Source organism: Galeopterus variegatus, unplaced genomic scaffold, assembly GCF_000696425.1.
Source record: "Galeopterus variegatus unplaced genomic scaffold, G_variegatus-3.0.2 Scaffold93, whole genome shotgun sequence".
Classification (NCBI taxonomy): Eukaryota; Metazoa; Chordata; class Mammalia; order Dermoptera; family Cynocephalidae; genus Galeopterus; species Galeopterus variegatus.
Window position 1 is genome coordinate 193,717 of NW_007726204.1, and position 19,328 is coordinate 213,044.

Consider the following 19,328-nt stretch of genomic DNA (forward strand, 5'->3'; position numbering starts at 1 on the left):
AATTCTAGTCAACTCATTTGAATTATGACTTTGATTATTGTTTTTGTTTTTAATGACCAAAGTAGTACATGTATATTGTAAAAACCTAGATCTCTCCATACGAGAGTCCCATTTTTTCAGAAGCCACTACTATTGGTTTGTGTGTCTTTACAGATCATCTTCTATGCTTGTTGAATGATAGGTGTCTTTGTTTTTTGTAAACAAAATGGTATTATATATGTATACCATTCTGTAGCCAGCCTTTTTTCAATACTGTAATTGTCTTTGTATGAGCAGTAAATATACTGGTTTTTTTTTTTAACCCATTACCCCAAGAATGCGTTTTTTTTTTTTAAAGATGACCAGTAAGGGGATCTTAACCCTTGGCTTGGTGTTGTCAGCACCATGCTCAGCCAGTGAGTGAACCGGCCATCCCTATATAGGATCCAAACCCATGGCCTTGGTGTTATCAGCACCGCACTCTCCCAAGTGCGCCACAGGCTGGCCCTTACTTTTTTTTTTTTAGTTTTTTACTATCATAAGTAAAATAGCATTGAACATTTTTTTTTTTCCTTTTACCTTGCCATTGGGTTTTTAGAAAGCTATGCATGTTAGTATAGAGTTCACATCATTCTTTTTATGAGACTAACGTGCTGCCTACTGCACTTAGAGGGTGACTACATTCTTTTTAAGTGGGTAAGATTTCTTTTTTTTTTTTTTTTGTCCTTTTTGAGACCAGCTGCACCGCGCTCAGCCAGTGAGCGCTGTGAGTGCACCGGTCATCCCTATATAGGATCCGAACCCGTGGCCTTGGTATTATCAGCACCGCACTCTCCCAAGTGCGCCACAGGCTGGCCCTTACTTTTTTTTTTTTAGTTTTTTACTATCATAAGTAAAATAGCATTGAACATTTTTTTTTTTCCTTTTACCTTGCCATTGGGTTTTTAGAAAGCTATGCATGTTAGTATAGAGTTCACATCATTCTTTTTATGAGACTAACGTGCTGCCTACTGCACTTAGAGGGTGACTACATTCTTTTTAAGTGGGTAAGATTTCTTTTTTTTTTTTTTTTGTCCTTTTTGAGACCAGCTGCACCGCGCTCAGCCAGTGAGCGCTGTGAGTGCACCGGTCATCCCTATATAGGATCCGAACCCGCAGCGGGAGCGCTACTGCGCTCCCAGCGCCGCACTCTCCCGAGTGCGCCATGGGCTCGGCCCTGGGTAAGATTTCATGATACAGACATAGCTTGGTTATGAATAAATGTATACATTGACTATTTTTGGGCTATTGCAATGAATGTCTTTTTGTTTGACACTATCTCTTGGACATCTTTTTAAAAAAATTTTCTCTTGGTCATCATTTCATGTCATATCAAATAGAGCTGCTTCACACTTTTTAGGTTAATGTAATCAATTGGCTAGATCATGATATATTTAAATAATCTCTGTTGTTGGACATTTAGGTTGTTTCCATTTTTCACTGTCACAAACAATGCTGAAAAAAACTAGTTGCTTTTTTAAAAATTGAGATGTAATTCACGTCAGAAAATTCACTTTTTAAAGGGTAAAATGCAGGAAGTATGAATTCTCCAACTTTCTTCTTTTTTCAGATTGTTTTGGCTATTCTGGGTCCCTTGCATTTCCATATGAATTTAAGGATCTGCATGTTAGTTTCTGCACAAAAACTGCTGGACTTTGGTATTGCATTGAATCTGTAGATCAGCTTAAGGAGTACAGCGATTTTAACAATATTAAGTCCTCCAGTCTATGAGCATGGATTGTCTTTCCATTTATTTAGGTCTTCTCTAACTTTCTTCAGAGATGTTTTGTAATTTTCGGTGTAAAAGTTTTACATTCTTTGGTTAAATTATTCCTAAATATTTTATTCTTTTTTGCTGATATTGGAGATGGAATTGTTTGCTTAATTTCATTTTCATATAGTTCACTGTTAGTGTATAGAATATACCATCGGTTTTTGTGTACCAATCTTGTATCTTATAACCTTCCTGAGCTTGTTTATTAGCTATTATAATGTGTGGGTATGTATGTCTGCATGTCTGCAAACAGATGCATTTTTAGTTCTTCTTTTCCATTCTGGATGCCTTTTATTTCATTTTCTTGCATAATTGCCTTGGCTAGAACCTCTAAAACAATGTGTGGTTTTTTTTGTTTTTTTGTTTTTTTTGGCAGCTGGCCAATACGGGATCTGTACTCACAGCCTTGGTGTATTAAGGCTGTGTTCTAACTAAGTGAGCTAACCAGCCAGTCCTACGATGTTGAGTAGAAGTGCAAAGAGTGGGCTTCCTTGGCTTGTTTCTGATCTTAGGGGGAAAGTTTTTAGTACTTTACCATTTAGTAAGATGTTAGTTATGGGTTTTCATAGATGCCCTTTGTCAGGTTGAGGAAATTCCCCTATTCCTAGATTTTGGTTAGTTTTATCATGAAAAGATGTTGGATTTTATCAGATGTTTTTCCTGCGTCTATTGAGATCATGTGACTTTTGCCTTTATTCTGCTGATGTATAGTATATTATATATATTGCTTTCTTTTCTTTCTTTTTTTTATTGCTCGGTTTTCTTAGGTTGAACCAATGTTGCATTCCTAAGATTAATTCTACTCAATCATGGTTGTATAGTTCTTTTTATATATTGCATTACTAAGTTTTACTAATTCAATTTCCCTATCCGTTCATATTTTCTATTCTTGAGTCACTTTTGGTAGTTTGTGTTTTTCTACACCTATATTCATTTTTTCTAGGTTGTCTAATTTGTTGGCATATGATTGTTCATAGTATTGCTTTATAATTTTGTAAGGTTGGTAGTGGTGTTCTTTCTTTCACTTTGGATTTTATTAATTTGTCTTTTCTCTTTTTTTTCTTCGTCACTATAGCTAAAGGTTTACCAAATTTCTTGATCTTTTCAAAGAACCAACTAGGTTTTGATGGTCTTCTATATTGTTTTCCTATTCTCACTTACTTCCATTTCAATCTTCGTTATTTCTTCCCTTCTGTTTGATTTGAGTTTAGTTTCCTCTTCCTTTTCTAGTTTCTTAAGGTGGTAGACAAGGTTATTGATTTGATATACATTTTTTTCTTTTTTTAAGTTTGTGTTCACCCCCAGCAAACTTACCTCTAAGCATGGCTTTCTCCATATCCCATAAGTTTTAGTATGTTGTGTTTTTATTTACATTCATCTCAAAATATTTTTTAATTTTCCTTCTTTGACCTGTTGGTTATTTAGGAGTGTATTTCCACATATTTGTTATTTTCCTAAATTTCCTTCTGTTATTGATTTCTAATATCATTACATGAAGGTGGAGAATATTCTTTATAAGTTTTCAGTTATTTTACTGCTTTTTTTAATTAATGTTATTATTTTTTTACATTCTATGACGTTGTGGAGCAGTTGGGAGTGGGGGAGAAGGGAACAGGGAAGGAAATGGGATGGAAGGAGGAGGGGCAGGATTGAGGCCTGTGGCACCCACCTTTTCCCACAGGGGAGACCAGGAGGCTTCCTGCGGTGGCTTGGTGGTTGTCGCTGGGCTGGTTGCATGTGTCGGGGGCATGGCCGAGGCCCTTGGCCCCCCACCGCCCTGGTCCAGGAGAGCCTGGGGCACTTCCTGCGGTGGCTCATGGTCATTGCTGGGGTGGTTGTGTGTGTCGGGGGGCATGGCTGAGGCCCTCAGCCCTCCCCACTTGCTGGCTTGGTAGTCCAGGGGACTTCCGGTCCTTCTAGGTGTTATAGGTGTTCTTTGGTGAAATGAGACCTTTACTAGTTAATATCAAACTTTGTCTCTGGTTGCGGGGTACTTTGTTTTTTCTTTCGGTTCTGTGTTGGATTATTTGCTGTTTCCACCACTTAAATTCTGCACTGGAACTAATTTGTTGTCCTTTGCTTACTTCTAAAATGGGGAAACTTCCTGTGGGGACCAGTATTTGAGCTCTGTGGTTGAGCTAAATCGCTGCTTTGCTGCTGATTCCCTAGGGAAGGCTTTTTGGGCAGCTCAGGTTTTAATTGTTGACTTTATAAGTACTTGTGGGTCTAGTAAGATCTGGTGCACTTTGGTTGTGTAGAAACTCTTGTCTGGGCCTGAGTCTTTACATCAAACTGCACCCCATGCAATTCTATATTCCTAACCAGTCTCCTCTGGCCCTGCACTGATTGGGGTGCAGATCAACTGTCCTTCCTGTGCCCCAGTGTTCCCCTGGTGGGCCTGTCTTCCCTACCGCCTGTGCTCTGAACACTTCCCATGGAACAGGCTGTGCTCCAGTCCCTTGTGATGATTCACTGTCTGAGTGGCTCCTTTTTTAAAAAAAAATGACGGGCAAGGGGATCTTAACCCTTGACTTGGTGTTGTCAGCACCAGGCTCAACCAGTGAGCTAATCGGCCATCCCTACATGGGATCCGAACCCATGGCCTTGGTGTTATCAGCACCACACTCTCCCGAGTGAGCCACGGGACGGCCCTGTGGCTCCTTTTTTTTGGTTGTTGTGGCTCCTCACTCCTATGTGGGTCCATGGGAACCCTATTAGTGGTCTTGCTGTCCTGAGGGCCACCAAGGCCCTCTTCTCCCCTTCTTCCAAGTGACTTCATCCGAAGGGCACAGCTGTGGCTTTTGCCGGCTCCTGCTCTGTGTGCTCAGCAGCTCCAGCCTAGAAGTGGCTGGGATTCGAAATGGTCAGAGCAGTTTTTTCTTTCTCCCATCATGGCTTCTCCCACCTTCATGCACTCCAGAGATCTCTCCTCCTCTTCCCCTGAGCTCTAGAGGACCCAGCTTGGCTGTCATTGCTTTTTTATAGTTGTAAACTGGTTGATTTGTGGGAGAGAGTGATGCTGGGGACCGTCCATTCTGCCATCTTGAAGGAAGTCCCTTAACACATTAGTTCTGGAAACTGGAAGTCTGAGATCAGTGTGCCAGCGTAGTTGGTTCTACAGAGGGTCCAATTCCAGGTTGCAGACTGTTGACTTCTCTTGGTATCCTCATGTGGTGGAGAGCAGAGAGCAATTCTTTTGCTTTTGTTGAGACTTGTTTTGTGGTCTAACATGTTTATCCCGGACAGTGTTCAATATGTCCTTAAGAAGAATGTGCATTCTGCTGTTGTTAGATGGAGTATTCTATCTGTAGCTCTCTGAGGTCTCCTTGGTTTATAGTGTTGCTCAAGTGTTCTGTTTCTTTGCTAATCTTTCTAGTTGTTCTATCCATTATTGAAAGTGGGATATTGTAGTCTTCAATTATTATTGTTGAATTATCTGTTTCTTTCTTCATTTCTGTTAGATTTTGTTTCCTATATTTGGGAGCTCTGTTGTCAGGTTCACATATTTTTATAATTTTTTTCTCTTCTGCTTTTTTTTTTTCTTAAAGATGACTGGTAAGGGGATCTTAACCCTTGGCTTGGTGTTGTCAGCAACATGCTCAGCCAGTGAGCGAACCGGCCATCCCTATATAGGATCCGAACCCGTGGCCTTGGTGTTATCAGCACCACACTCTCCCAAGTGAGCCGTGGGCCGGCCCTAATTTTTTCTTTTCTTGATGGATTCACCTTTTTATCATTATAAAGTGTCTGTCTTTGTCTCTGATAACAATTTTTGTCATCTTACGGTATGTTTTGTCTCATATAACCCCTGCAGTTCTCAGTTCTGGTTGATTTTTTTTATGCATAACGTATGTTGGGTATCTTTCTGTGTTAGTGCAAAAATGTTCATCTCATTGTTCTTTTAACTGCTACATTGTATTGCATGGTATGGTTAAGCCATAATTTTAGCTAATCCCTCCTTTTGGGCATTTAAAAAATTTTCCAATCTTGTTTGTTTGCTATAATAAATAAATCTGCAGTGAATATCTTTTTATCCATGTCATGGTACCAACATGTTTCTGTGGGATAAATTCCCAGGAGATGGACTGCTGAATGGTGGTCATTAATGTTACTAGCAGTTGTGTCTCATTGTCTCCTTCTTCCATCGACTCACCCTGAAGCCCCTGCAGATTAAGTCAGTAGTGGCACCAGAGCACGTGAAGGGCTACATCTACGTGGAGGCCTACAAGCAGACGCACGTGAAGCAGGCCATCGAGGGTGTGGGCAACCTGCGGCTTGGCTACTGGAACCAGCAGATGGTGCCCATCAAGGAGATGACAGACGTGCTCAAAGTAGTAAAGGAGGTGGCCAACCTGAAGCCAAAGTCCTGGGTCCGCCTTAAGCGAGGCATCTACAAGGATGACATTGCTCAGGTGCCAGAGGGCAGGGTGGATGAGAGGGACAGGGCTCCTCTGTTCTGTCCTCCTTCCTTTCCTTTAGTTCTCCACCCTGCCACCCCTTACTACTGCAGAGAGCAGAACTCCACTGAGATTACATGGAGCAGAGGCTGGATTTTGTTGTGAGCACACAGGAAATGGATGCCCACCTTCTGTGCATGTTCAAAGGCACGTTGAGTAAAAATGTGAAGGAGGTGAGGGAGTGGGCCATGTGGAATTCTTAGGGAAGGAAGAGTGTTGTGGGCAGAAGGAACAACACGTGAGATAGGACTGTTATTGGCTGGAGCAGAGCAAGTGAGGGAAGAATGGTAGGAGAGGAGCTCAGGGAGGTAACGAGGCCCATCATAGGGCTCTGGCTTATAATAAAGTGAGATGGGAGTGTTCTAAGGGACACAGTCTGATTTGGGTTTTTTTTTGTTTGTTTGGTTGGTTTTTTTGGTGGCTATGGGGAACTGAACCCTTGATCTTGGTGTTGTAAGGCTTTGTGCTAACCAACTGAACTAAGCAGCCAGCCCCCTGACTTCAGTTTTAATGAGATTACTCTGGTGACTGTGTTGAGACTCGACTACTGGTTCTCAAGCAGGGCAGACGTTTACCCCATTGTCTGCGGACATTTTGGGCTGTGTCGTCTGAGGAGAGGGTTGATGATTCTAGCACCTAGTGGGTAGGAGCCAGGGCACTTGTAATATCCTGCAATGCACAGGACAGCTGCCCAAAGCAAAGAATTACCTGGCCTAAAATGTCGATAGTGCCACATCTGAGAAACTCTGGAATAGACTCAAGGGGGTCATTGGCAGGAGCAGGGAGACCAGTGAGGATGCTGTTGCCATTTTCCACGTGGTAGGTGCTTGATGGGACAGGACCAAGGTCAAAGTAGTGGAGGAAGGGAAGAGATCAGATTTTTTTGAAGACAGAACTGACAGGATTTGCTGACAGATTGGATATGGGTGTAAGAGAAAGAGAAGGAGTCAAGAATGACTCCCAGGTTGTATGCCTGAGCAGAAGGATGGAATGGGAGATGCTGGGAGAGGGGCAGGTTTGAGGAAGTCTGCAGTTCAGCTTTGATTGTCCTGGGTTTGACAGACTTTTTAGACATCTAAGTGGAGATGTTAAGCAGGCAGTGGCTATTCGGTGTCAGTGTTGAGGACAGACAAGCTAGAGAGGGACTTTTTGGAGTTGTCAGCAGTGTGGTTTCTTCTCTGTCACCCTCTGTCCCTTCCCCTTCGTGACATCTCTTTCCCCTTCTTATGTCTAGGGTCAGGGAGGGAGGGCTGGGCCCCTGCTGACCTCTCATGCACTCTGCTCAGGTGGATTATGTGGAGCCCAGCCAAAACACCATCTCCCTGAAGATGATCCCACGCATTGACTACGACCGCATCAAGGCCCGCATGAGCTTGGTACTGTAGGACCATGCTTTCTGGGGGAGGGGGACACTTGATCCCTGCTGGTGGCCAAGCTCTCCTCCCTCACCCTACCTTCCCATACCCCTTTTCTTCCATAGAAAGACTGGTTTGCCAAAAGGAAGAAGTTTAAGCGGCCTCCACAGAGGCTATTTGATGCAGAGAAGATCAGGTGAGAGTGTCCTTGGGGCCGGCTGGGCTGGGTCCCCAGGGTCTGTGGTGCTGAATGTGCTTTTTGCAGGTTCCTCCACAGGAGTGGGCCCCATGAAAGGTTTAGTTTGTGAGTGATTAGCTTGGCAGTATATCCTCAGGCAGATTTCTTCAGTTCTTGTGCCTTCGTTTCCTCTGCTATAAACACTAATGATAACAAATCCTGCTTTCTTGGATTGTTGCGAGAATTAAACGAATTAATATGTATATGTGCCCGGAACAGTGCCCAGCACATAGTGAGTGTAGTTAATGGTAGCATATGTTGAGATGGGATTTAACCCGTCAGGCTTTATAAAGTCTCTTTTCCTGATCTCCTTATGCCTACCTGAATTGGGGCTCTAGAGCTCCTTATCTCAGGATGTTACCCCACAGTCCCCAATTGGATGGAAAACTGGAGCAGCCTGGGGATTCCAGCATTCCAGGAGTAGCCTGAACTCTAATGGGGAGGGGAGAAGAGGGGAAAACAAGCTGACAGTGACGCTGTTCTGGAACAAGTTGTATGTGAGTCAGTCAGACAGATTTCCCTTCCGATAAAGGCTGGGCTGTAGAATGCGCCTTTCAGTCTGCACCCAAGGGCCTCGCTCATACTTCACATGCCTGAATTGGACCCATTAATACCACTTCTCTACACAACTGGACGTTTCCTTACTTTGTGGCAAAGAGCAAACCATATGACCCCCCTCCTTGCCCCACAGTGGGTCCTACAGAGCATGCTGCTCCCCTCTCCCAGATTCACCATGTGAAGACTGGAGAAGGCGACTGCGGGAGTGGCAGGAGGAGCTCATCCTGCTCTTCGCATGCATTTCTCTCTTAGGGAGTGGTGGAGACTTCCCTACTCTGGAAACATGGAGCAGGAACTAAGTGTTCTTACCCCATTTGCAGGGCTGGGGGCATAGGCAGATTAGGGGCAGTATAATTAAAGCAAAGGCTTGGGACTCCCACCCACTTACGTTTGAATCCTGACTCTCAGACTCACTGGCTCAGCAACGTGGGGTATATTGTGTGACCTGCCTGGGCCTGTGTTCTTTCACTTGGAAAATGAGGAGCATATTGCTGATGTCACAGGGTGTGGGGAGGGGTCAACGAGGGCATGAATATGCAGGCCAGGATAGGCTGACAGCCCCGTGAATATTAACTATTATCATGGTCTGGTAATACTTTGTCCACTTAACATTTACTGAGCACCTGCAATGTGCCAGGCACTATTCTTGGTGAAACAGGGCAAGTGGCATTGAATAAAAGGTGTTAAATCCCTGCCCTTCTCTAGCTGATGCACTGGTTACAGAGATAGAGCGGGCAGTATTCATCAGATGGTGATCAGTGCCCTGGTGAAAAATACTGGAGGGAACGGGCAGCGGAGTGCAGGGAGGTGGTGGCTCTGTGGCCCTCTGTTGAGGTGGCCTGAGGGGCTTGTGAGAAGTCACTCCTGCTGAGAGAGTGTTTGCTGGGATGGGATGGGTTGGTCATTCTGTGATCCTCTTGCCCCTCTGCCAGCTGAGCAGACTGAGGTACAGCAAGGTTCTCTCCTTGACCACCCCGCCCCACCAATCTTTTCTCCTCACAAAATCACAGGTCCCTGGGGGGTGATGTTGCCTCTGATGGGGACTTCCTCATCTTCGAGGGGAACCGTTACAGTCGGAAGGGCTTTCTCTTCAAGAGCTTCGCCATGTCTGCTGTGGTAAGGGTTCCAGAGGGAGCAGTGGTTATGGCCGGGGGGGATGTGGGTAGATCAAGCTTTCTCTCTGTCCTGCAGTGCAGGTCCTGGGGCATGGGTTATCTGGGTCTGTCCTGGATAATCCTCAAGTCAGGAGTGTTCCTAGGGGAATAATTCTTACCGTCTCTCTAGCCCACTCAGCTGGGCTGTGGCACTGACCTTGGTCCACTTTCTCCTCCTACCCTTGCCCTGGGGGTTCAGATCACAGAAGGTGTGAAGCCCACACTCTCTGAGCTAGAGAAGTTTGAGGACCAGCCAGAGGGCATCGACCTGGAGGTAGTGACTGAGAGCACAGGTATTTGGTCCCTCTCTGTAACCCAGGTCAAGGAGGAGGTGGTGGCCCATGAGGGGCAGTCCCCAAGTTAGCCCTATGGCTGCTCCTGTAGGGAAGGAGCGGGAGCACAACTTCCAACCTGGGGACAATGTGGAGGTGTGTGAGGGCGAGCTCATCAACCTGCAGGGCAAGATCCTCAGCGTGGACGGCAACAAGATCACCATCATGCCCAAACATGAGGACCTCAAGGTGGGCACCCGTATTGCCTCAGGGCTGAGGTATGTGTATGTACACATGGGGCTCTGGTCATGTCCAGGTCTGAGAGGCAGGAAATCGGAGTGTTTGGGGGTATGTCTGGTTGTACGTGGATGTCCAGACAGTGGTGCACCTAGTCACATCTGTTTTCAAGGACAGTATGTCCTTTCTAGTGTTTTCAGATGCCTGAGCAGGTGTCTGATGAGGTAATAAACGTGTGCTTCCCACAGTCAGGTGGGGGTGTGTGCAGGCCCGCTTTTGTGATTTGGGGAAAGGGACATCCTGGCTACATTTCTGGGGCCTGGCGTGTAGGTCCTGTCTGCTTCTAGGGGAGTGCTGGGGTGTGTGTCTTTGTATGACCGGGCAGTATACCTATGTGATGTGTGTCAACATTTCTGTCCTGGGGATAGTGTATCATGCCTGCACATGACTGTTTAAGGGAGGAAGAGATGTAGCATCAGGCTGTGAGTCTTGATGTGTGGCTGTGTCATTGAAGGGCTTGCCTAGTTGTATCTGTCACTGGAGAGTGACTTGGCCTGTCTTTTGTTTCTGAAAAGCAAGATATCTGGATATGTGTTGGGTTAAGGGTATGATTAACTGAGAAGCAATCCGAGGTGGGTACCTGGCTTTGTTTACCTACAGAGAGAGAGAGAGAGAGAGAGTGTGTGTGTGGCATTGTGTAGGTTGTGTGGTGTGTCTGGGGTTAGGTCGTTAGGTGTGGTCTGAGAGGTTTTATAGCTGGTGTCATGTGTCTGAGAGGCAGGCTTCCTCTGTGTGGGTCTAGGTAGGCATTGTGTGTCTCAAGGGCTGGCTATCTCAAGGGTTGTCCAGGTCGATGTCCTATGTCAGGTCATCTGTCTCTGGGGCAGTCTGAGGGGTTGTCCAGGTGACCTAAGTTAGACTGTGAGTGGGTGGTGTGAGGCTGGAGCAGGATTTGGCTGGGGTGGTCTTTTCTGAGATCATAAGTGGATCCTGAAGATAGGTGTGGGGTAAGGCAGGCAGTTCGTGGTGGTGTCCCCTCACCTGCTTGTTGTCTGCATACCAAATCCCCCAGGACATGCTAGAGTTCCCAGCCCAGGAACTTCGGAAATACTTCAAGATGGGAGACCATGTGAAGGTGATTGCAGGCCGATTTGAGGGCGACACGGGTCTCATTGTGCGGGTGGAGGAGAACTTTGTCATTCTCTTCTCCGACCTCACCATGCATGAGGTAGGTGGATGGAAGGGTGGGGTGGAGGGTGTACATGCCAGGAGGAGAGCCAGGTAGATGAGCCACTTGACCCTGCCTCACCCCATTTACCATCTCCCGGCAGCTGAAGGTGCTTCCAAGGGACCTGCAGCTCTGCTCGGAGACGGCATCAGGTGTGGATGTAGGGGGCCAGCATGAATGGGGTGAGCTGGTGCATCTGGATCCCCAGACTGTGGGCGTCATCGTGCGACTAGAGCGGGAGACCTTCCAGGTGTGTGTGTTGTGCTCCGAGGCAGGGGCTTACTTTTAGGGGGCTTCCTCTCCCTCAAGACCCTTATCATGGGAAGTGGCAGAGCATTGTGGCTGAGAATCTAGACTGCTCTGATGGCAGACCTGGCTCTCACTCACGGTTGGCTGTGTGACATGGGGTGAGTGGGAAGTGATTTATCCTCTCTGTGCCTCAGTTTCACACCCTATAAAATGGGAATAATGGCAGCATCTGCTTTATACATTATAAGTGATTCCCTGAGATCAAAGGAATTGGTATTTGGTGCTTGCTCAAGGACCAAGTGTCATGTGCGTACATGCCTTCTCCCTGTCCTTGTGGATGTAGGAGTCACAGAGCCTAGTGCTTGGGTCCCCGGATCTGGATCCACATCTCAGCTCTGTGGCTTCTGTGCTATGTGACCCTGGGCTGGTGGCTTGCCCTCTCTCAGCCTGAGATTCCACCTCTGTGACATGAGAGTCATAATAATATCCACCTGAGAGGGAAGTTTTGAGATTTCAGTGAAATCTTATGTGTGAAGAATTTAGCATGGGCCCTGCACAGAGCAAGGGATAAACAATTAGCTATTTTGTTAATATCAGCCCCTCCCCACATCTCACATCTCAGATGCTCAGTCAGGGGATGGAGTCTTCTCCCAGAGAGTGTTTTGGAATGATTGGCAACACTTCTGGTTGACCCAGTATGTGAGGGGTGGTGCTCTGACTGACTTCCCCAAAGCCAGGGAGTCTAGATGTCCTACAGAGCTTGGGACAGTTTCCCACAAGGAAGGATCATCCCACTTTAGGAAGCCCTGCTCCATGTCACTTCCTTCCACTCTCACCCCCTCAGCATCCCCCTCTCCCTCTGTAGGTGCTCAACATGTATGGGAAGGTGGTGACCGTTAGGCACCAGGCTGTGACCCGGAAGAAGGACAACCGCTTTGCTGTGGCCCTGGACTCAGAACAGAACAACATCCATGTGAAAGACATTGTCAAGGTCATTGATGGCCCCCACTCAGTGAGTACAAGCTCCTGCCCTTCAGCTGAATCTCGAAGAGTTGGAGTGGGGTGGGACATGGCCAAGAGAGTGACCCTTCTCTCCCCCGCAGGGCCGTGAGGGTGAAATTCGCCATCTCTTCCGTGGCTTTGCCTTCCAGCATTGCAAGAAACTCGTGGAGAATGGGGGCATGTTTGTCTGCAAGACCCGCCACCTGGTGCTGGCCGGGGGCTCGAAGGTGAGGAAGGCATGGCAGAACTCTGTCTGTCGGGTACCTGGTTTGGTTCTCCAGCCTTCCCTGGCTCCAGGGGTGACAAGATTGGGCTTGTGGGGAATTAGAAGAGCAGATGTCATTCATTGTCAGGACCTTGGCGGAGTGTGAGAAAAGGTTATTTGCGATTCTGAGCTATTCACCAAATCGTTCATTCCTTTGATTTTTAACTGAACAACTGTTAGGGGCCAGACACTGGAGATACAGCAGTGAACAAGACTCAAATGTCTGCCTCCTAGAGCTGGCACTCCACAGATGAATAGAGAAATAATAAATGCATACATAATACAGTGTGAGGTGCTGGCAAGCACTGTGGGGAGAAATAAAGCAGGGTAAGGAGATAGAGAATGACGGTGGCTGCTGCTTTAGATAGAGGAGGATAAAGAAAGGCCTCATTGAGGAGGCAACGTGTGCACAGAGACCTGAACAGAGGGATGGAGAGTCATGTGAATGTCTTGAGGAACAGCAAGTGCTAAGGCCCCAGAGTGGGACTTGTAGGGAAGTTGTACAGAACAAGGTATCAGAAAGGGAATCAGTCTGGGATCTCGGTAGCTGGGACCAGGAGTTGGTATCCTCAGGGCCCTGCAGATGGGATGATGAATCCCATAGTTTGCAGTTTTTGTGTCACTAGGGGCTTTAATTCCTGACTAGTTGCCTTTCAATCCTACTCATTGGCCAGGGGAGACCCAGGCCTCTTGATTGACAGGACCACGATGGCAGAGGGGTAGCAGTTCCCCTAAAGGTGGGGGGATGCATTTTCACCAGAAGGAGGGAGGGATGGCTGTTGGGCAGGTTCAGGCAGGAACCGTTCCCACGTGGAGGCAGTCAGTGTGGTGATGGGGCTGAGGACCTGTCACCCAGGCCCTGCCACCCCCATCCCCTGCCTGCCAGTTCACTCCTTGCACCTCCCCTAGCCCCGCGATGTGACCAACTTCACTGTGGGTGGCTTTGCCCCTATGAGCCCCCGGATCAGCAGCCCCATGCATCCCAGTGCCGGAGGTGAGAAGGATTCAGGGGCCAGGGATATTTTGGGGAGGTGGGGAGGGGCTGGGGGAGAGCCTTGGTTGTTAAGCCCACACTCACTGAGCACCTGATCTGGGATGGACCCTGCTATTATGGGACTCACAGCCCATGGGAGGACAGACCCAACCCCACAGTGACAGTCCAGAGTGGTCAAGACTATGATGGGAAAGCCCAGGGGTTGGGGGTGGTGGGCAGAGGAGGCTCCTGACCCAACATGGGGGAAGTCAAGCAGGTGAAGAGGGGGTTTGAGGGTGCCCTGGCTGTTGGCACAGCCCTGGGGAGTGGTGACATTCTCCTCCCTACCCAGGTCAGCGTGGTGGCTTTGGTAGCCCTGGTGGTGGCAGCAGTGGCATGAGCAGGGGCCGGGGGCGGAGAGACAACGAGCTCATCGGCCAGACTGTGCGCATCTCCCAGGGGCCCTACAAAGGTGACCTGCGAGGCCCTGTGGAAGCCTGGGGAGGAGCGTGGTGAAGGAGAGCCCCACCCCGCCTGACCTCCTGCCTCCCCACCAGGCTACATTGGTGTGGTCAAGGATGCCACGGAGTCCACAGCCCGTGTGGAGCTGCACTCCACCTGCCAGACCATCTCTGTGGACCGCCAGCGGCTCGCCACGGTGTACGGGCTGGCTTGGGAGGGTCAGGATGGGGGTTGTCGGGTGGTGAGGAGGCCCTATTCACCCCTTTGTTCTCTGTGTCCACAGGGGCTCTCGGCGCCCAGGTGGCATGGCCTCGACCTATGGGCGGACACCCATGTACGGCTCCCAGACACCCATGTATGGTTCTGGCTCCCGCACGCCCATGTATGGCTCACAGACCCCTCTCCAGGATGGTGAGCTTGCCCAGGGGATGTGGGAGGGGCAGTGCGGGAGCCGCAGACAGGACAGAACTGATGGACACATTCATGTCCCTCATTCCAGGCAGCCGCACCCCGCATTACGGCTCACAGACGCCCCTGCATGATGGCAGCCGCACTCCTGCCCAGAGTGGGGCCTGGGATCCCAACAACCCCAACACGCCATCACGGTGAGGGCTGGGGTTCCCTTAGGCACTAAGTGTGCATGCTGGTGTGTATGAGTGGTTCTGCCAGAGTGTCTGGCGGATGGAGGGGTCTCTGGGCCCACCTGAACTCTGCTGCCACCCCAGGCTGGTCCACGGGAAGGAGTCAGCATGGCAGGGAGTGGGACAAATGAGTTTCCTCTCCAGTCACCCATTGTGGTTACTCCTGGACTTGAAGACAGACTGCCTGAGTGTGTGACCTTGGGCAGGCAACCTCATCTCTCTGCATCACAGTCTCAGCTGTGGAACGGAGATGATGTCAGGAACACCTCTGGATGGGGCTCCTGTGAGAATGAAATTGCCTCAGTTCAGGGTGTGGTGTACAGTGCTGTCTGGGAGCATGTACTGCTGCTTTGTTATCACCACCATCATCACCACCAGGCTTCTGTCCCCAACAGGGCTGATGAAGAATATGAGTACGCCTTTGATGACGAGCCTACCCCGTCCCCACAAGCCTATGGGGGAACCCCCAATCCCCAAACACCTGGCTACCCAGATCCCTCATCCCCACAGGTCAACCCACAGTACAACCCGCAGACGCCAGGAACACCAGCCATGTGAGTCCACTGGGGCTAGCCCTGATCAATCCCTGCCACCACTTCCTTCTCCCTCCCTGCCCCAACAGATGCCCCCTTCTCTCTTTGTTCCTACAGGTACAACACAGACCAATTCTCCCCCTATGCCGCCCCCTCCCCACAAGGCTCCTACCAGCCCAGCCCCAGCCCCCAGAGCTACCATCAGGTAGCGCCAAGCCCAGCAGGCTACCAGAACACCCATTCTCCAGCCAGCTACCATCCCACGCCCTCACCCATGGCCTATCAGGTACTGGTCAGCTTGCATGCCCTTGAGGGCGGTGGGCTAGGGTGAGCCTGGGGCTTATAGGGACAATTAGGCCAGATGACTATTCCCAATGACATTGTCTCCCTTTCCCCTGCAGGCCAGCCCCAGTCCGAGCCCCGTTGGCTACAGTCCGATGACACCTGGAGCCCCCTCCCCTGGTGGCTACAACCCGCACACACCGGGCTCAGGCATCGAGCAGAACTCCAGCGACTGGGTAACCACTGACATCCAGGTGAAGGTGCGGGACACCTACCTGGATACACAGGTGGTAGGGCAGACCGGAGTCATACGCAGCGTCACGGTACGTGGGGCCCAGGGTGGTAGGTGGACAGGAATCCTCCCCTTTGGTGCCCCTGATTTCTGTGGTTACATCTTTTTTCTTTTTAATTGTCCAACCACATATTCAAGTATTTATAGTAAGAAAAACAGATGTGGAAAGGTTTGGAATACAACTCCACAAGGGCAGGGATTTCTGCCTCTTGTGCTCAAAGCAGAGGACCTGTAGCTTGGAACAGTGCCTGGCACAGAAGAGTATGGTTACTTTTTGACATTCTCTTTTGCAGATCAGTAATACGTACTGAGTGCTGCTGCTGTGCCAGGCTTGGGCTTAGCGCCAGGCACCTATACCCCCAGGGCTCTCCCCTGGCTCTCCAGGGCTACTGGCCTTTCCCTTTCTCAGATTTAATGAGGTCCCTCCAGCCTCAGAGCGTTTACACGTATACTTTCCTCTCTCTTCCTTCCATTTTGTCTAGTTAATGCCTGCTCAACCTTTAGGGAAACACCTAGGCTATCTCAGGTCTGTGTCTTATTGGTCCATGTAATTCTTAACGTTATCTGTTTACTGCCTAAAAGCTCAAAGTTTCCCCTGGTGTGATTCTTTGATTACAAAGCCTATATTTTATTCCTCAGGAGCCCCACTTCCTAGATGAAGGACCAGCACCTTGTTGGTCCTCTAATAACTTTTTTTTTCGTGGCTGGCTGGTATGGGGATCTGAACCCTTGGCCTTGGTGCTCTTAAGTGAGCTAACTGGCCAGCCCCTCTGATAATTAATTCAACACCAGAGATGAAGACAGCTCCAGGTCCTGCCCTCGTGGACCTCACATTCCATTGGGGGAGACGGACATGTCCCCAGATAGTGACAGCTCAGAGTGGGCAGAGGTGGGATGAGGAAAGGCCAAAGGGCAAAGAGAAGTATGGGAACCCAGAGGAGGCACGTTACCCAACTTTGGGGGAATCAGGGAGGGCTTTCTGGGGAAGGAGACATCTGAGCTGAGACCTAAAGAATGAACATGAGAAGCCAAGAAAAATGACTGGAGTTAAATATGTTCTTAATAGAGGGAATTGCATGTGCAAAGGCCTTGATGTAAGGGAAAGCTTAGCGCTTTAGGGGAGCTAAACTATTCACTGTGGCTGGGACATAAAGAGCCAAGGTGAAGGTGAGTGATGAGGTCAGAGTAGTAGCTGGGCCAGGTCTTGTGCCAGCCTGAGGAACTTGGACTGTCCAGAGGGCACTGGGGGAATCTAAGCAGGAGAGGTGGGATTGGATTTGTGGTTTGGACTTAATTCTCTATGTTGCCATATCAAGGATAAATTGGGGGTGGTGAGGTGGGGGGCAAGGACCCCAAGGGGAGGTTAGGCTGCACTAGGGCAGGGCTGTGGGGAAGAGAGGAGGGAGGTGGGAGAGACCCTCAGGAGGCTGAATGGACAGGCCTTAGAGCTGGAGGGTTGCCAGTGAGGGACGTGAGCAAGAAGAGGTCCAGAGCTCTGGCTGGGGACTGTGGGGCTGTCCTGAGACTGGGGCCCAGGAGGAGGAGCAGGTATGGAGAAGAAGTGTGGAGGCCAGCTTGGGACGTGGAGTCAAGTGCCTGAGAAGCATTTCCCCCTCTGGCCTAAGTTAGCTTCATTCTGGTGTCTCCCTTGCTGACCTGGTCACCTGTCCCACCCACCCTGTCCCCATACACCACAGGCCCCAGGCCTTGGAGCCAGGCCCAGCCTTGGCCTTTTCTGCCCCCTATATCACCTTGGGAAAGTGACTTGAGTGTGTTCTCAGAATGAGCCCTGAACCTGCGTTCCCTGAAGTTTGGGCCTCAGTCCGGCTGACCAGGCTGTCCCTACCCCCCAGGGAGGCATGTGCTCTGTGTACCTGAAGGACAGTGAGAAGGTCGTCAGCATTTCCAGTGAGCACCTGGAGCCCATCACCCCCACCAAGAACAACAAGGTAAGGGGAAGGGTCAAGGGGATGAGGGGGAGTTGGGCTGCTGACATGGGACTCTGACCACATGCTCCCCCCAACCCCCAGGTGAAGGTGATCCTGGGTGAGGATCGGGAAGCCACAGGTGTCCTGCTGAGTATTGATGGTGAGGATGGCATCGTCCGCATGGACCTTGATGAGCAGCTCAAGATCCTTAACCTCCGCTTCTTGGGGAAGCTCCTGGAAGCCTAAGGCAGGCAGGGTGGGTGGACTTTGGCAGATAATCTGGCAGATGAAGAGTGACCGTCCTTCCTTCCCTGGACCTTGGCCCTGACATATGATCTTGGACCTGGAGCAGGGCTAGGCTGATCATTCTGGATTTCCTTTATTTTCCTTTCTGGGTTTCCATCTTCTCCCTCCCTCATGCTTATGGGAATCAGAGTGTAGAGTCTGGGGGAGGGTTCCCACCTACTTGTACCCCTTCTCCCCTGCTTGCTTTTGTGTTATGGTCTTTCAATAAAAAGAAGCTGGTCAAAAGTCGTGTGTGTGTGTGTGTGTGTGTGTGTGTGTGTGTGTGTGTGTGTGTGTGTGTGTTTCATTTGTAAGTGGGGTCATTTGTAGAACCCATTTACTTCCTTGCTGTGGGTTTTGGGGCAAACTGGGTCCTACTACTGGGTCCTACCTAAGTCTCAGTTTCCCCAACCAGGAAATAATGATAGAGCCTACCCTAAGGGCTCTTGAGAGGAAAGTATGAGAAGACATCAGAAAGAGATGATTTGGGGCTGGCCGGTTAGCTCAGTTGGTTAGAGCACAGCCTTGTAACACCTTACATCTTATTCAGGCATAAGTTACACTAAGTGAAAATCACAGTATCTCCCAGGAAACCTAAATTCCTGCTATGGTGCAGGATATAGGGCTTAATGGGCCTTTTTCTTGAACCCCGGTAGCAGTGAATCAGAATTGTTGTAGTTTGATGACTTGGGGGTGGGAGTGGAAGCAGTGTAGAGAATGGGGCCTTCCCTTCCTCATTTGATATTCACATAACTTTTTATAAAAGTAAATGTATTATATTTCAGATGTTCAAAAAGATATACCAAGAACCTGCCTACACTACCCAGCTTAGGAAACTATGTACCAGATAGTAATTACTTCAGCAGCAACTAAAATTCCTCTCCAGCAGTAACCACAACCCTGAATTCCGTGTGACTTTCTCTTGCCTGACCTTGTACTTTTACTACCTTAATATTTATGCTTTTAAAGTTTGCACAAATGATATCAGACTTTTTTCCACACAAAATAATTCGGGGGAGATTCATCATGGCTCTCTGTAGGCTCTAAATCACTGATTTCTTGTCCTCATTAACCCCTATGCTCCCAGATGTGGCGCTTGTTCCTTTGGCTTAGCCCCAGATGAAA

The 19,328-nt window shown here is 48.9% G+C and overlaps 1 protein-coding gene across 4 annotated transcripts in view; it reads left to right on the forward strand.

Moving 5' to 3' along the window:
• Positions 1-18,451, forward strand: part of SUPT5H (suppressor of Ty 5 homolog (S. cerevisiae)) — a 31,939-nt gene extending 13,488 nt beyond the window's left edge. For all 4 annotated transcript variants that reach the window (XM_008582189.1, XM_008582194.1, XM_008582179.1 and 1 more), the window contains 20 exons: positions 5,953-6,204; positions 7,536-7,625; positions 7,730-7,800; positions 9,411-9,516; positions 9,754-9,847; positions 9,939-10,075; positions 11,136-11,291; positions 11,395-11,541; positions 12,406-12,552; positions 12,644-12,769; positions 13,717-13,801; positions 14,133-14,252; positions 14,338-14,440; positions 14,526-14,653; positions 14,742-14,847; positions 15,279-15,437; positions 15,534-15,702; positions 15,818-16,021; positions 17,844-17,939; positions 18,021-18,451. In XM_008582189.1, the coding sequence (XP_008580411.1) occupies positions 5,953-6,204; positions 7,536-7,625; positions 7,730-7,800; positions 9,411-9,516; positions 9,754-9,847; positions 9,939-10,075; positions 11,136-11,291; positions 11,395-11,541; positions 12,406-12,552; positions 12,644-12,769; positions 13,717-13,801; positions 14,133-14,252; positions 14,338-14,440; positions 14,526-14,653; positions 14,742-14,847; positions 15,279-15,437; positions 15,534-15,702; positions 15,818-16,021; positions 17,844-17,939; positions 18,021-18,164 (2,640 nt within the window). In that variant the 3' untranslated portion in view covers positions 18,165-18,451. The remainder of the gene's footprint in view (positions 1-5,952; positions 6,205-7,535; positions 7,626-7,729; positions 7,801-9,410; positions 9,517-9,753; positions 9,848-9,938; positions 10,076-11,135; positions 11,292-11,394; positions 11,542-12,405; positions 12,553-12,643; positions 12,770-13,716; positions 13,802-14,132; positions 14,253-14,337; positions 14,441-14,525; positions 14,654-14,741; positions 14,848-15,278; positions 15,438-15,533; positions 15,703-15,817; positions 16,022-17,843; positions 17,940-18,020) is intronic.
• The last annotated feature ends 877 nt before the right edge of the window (positions 18,452-19,328 follow it).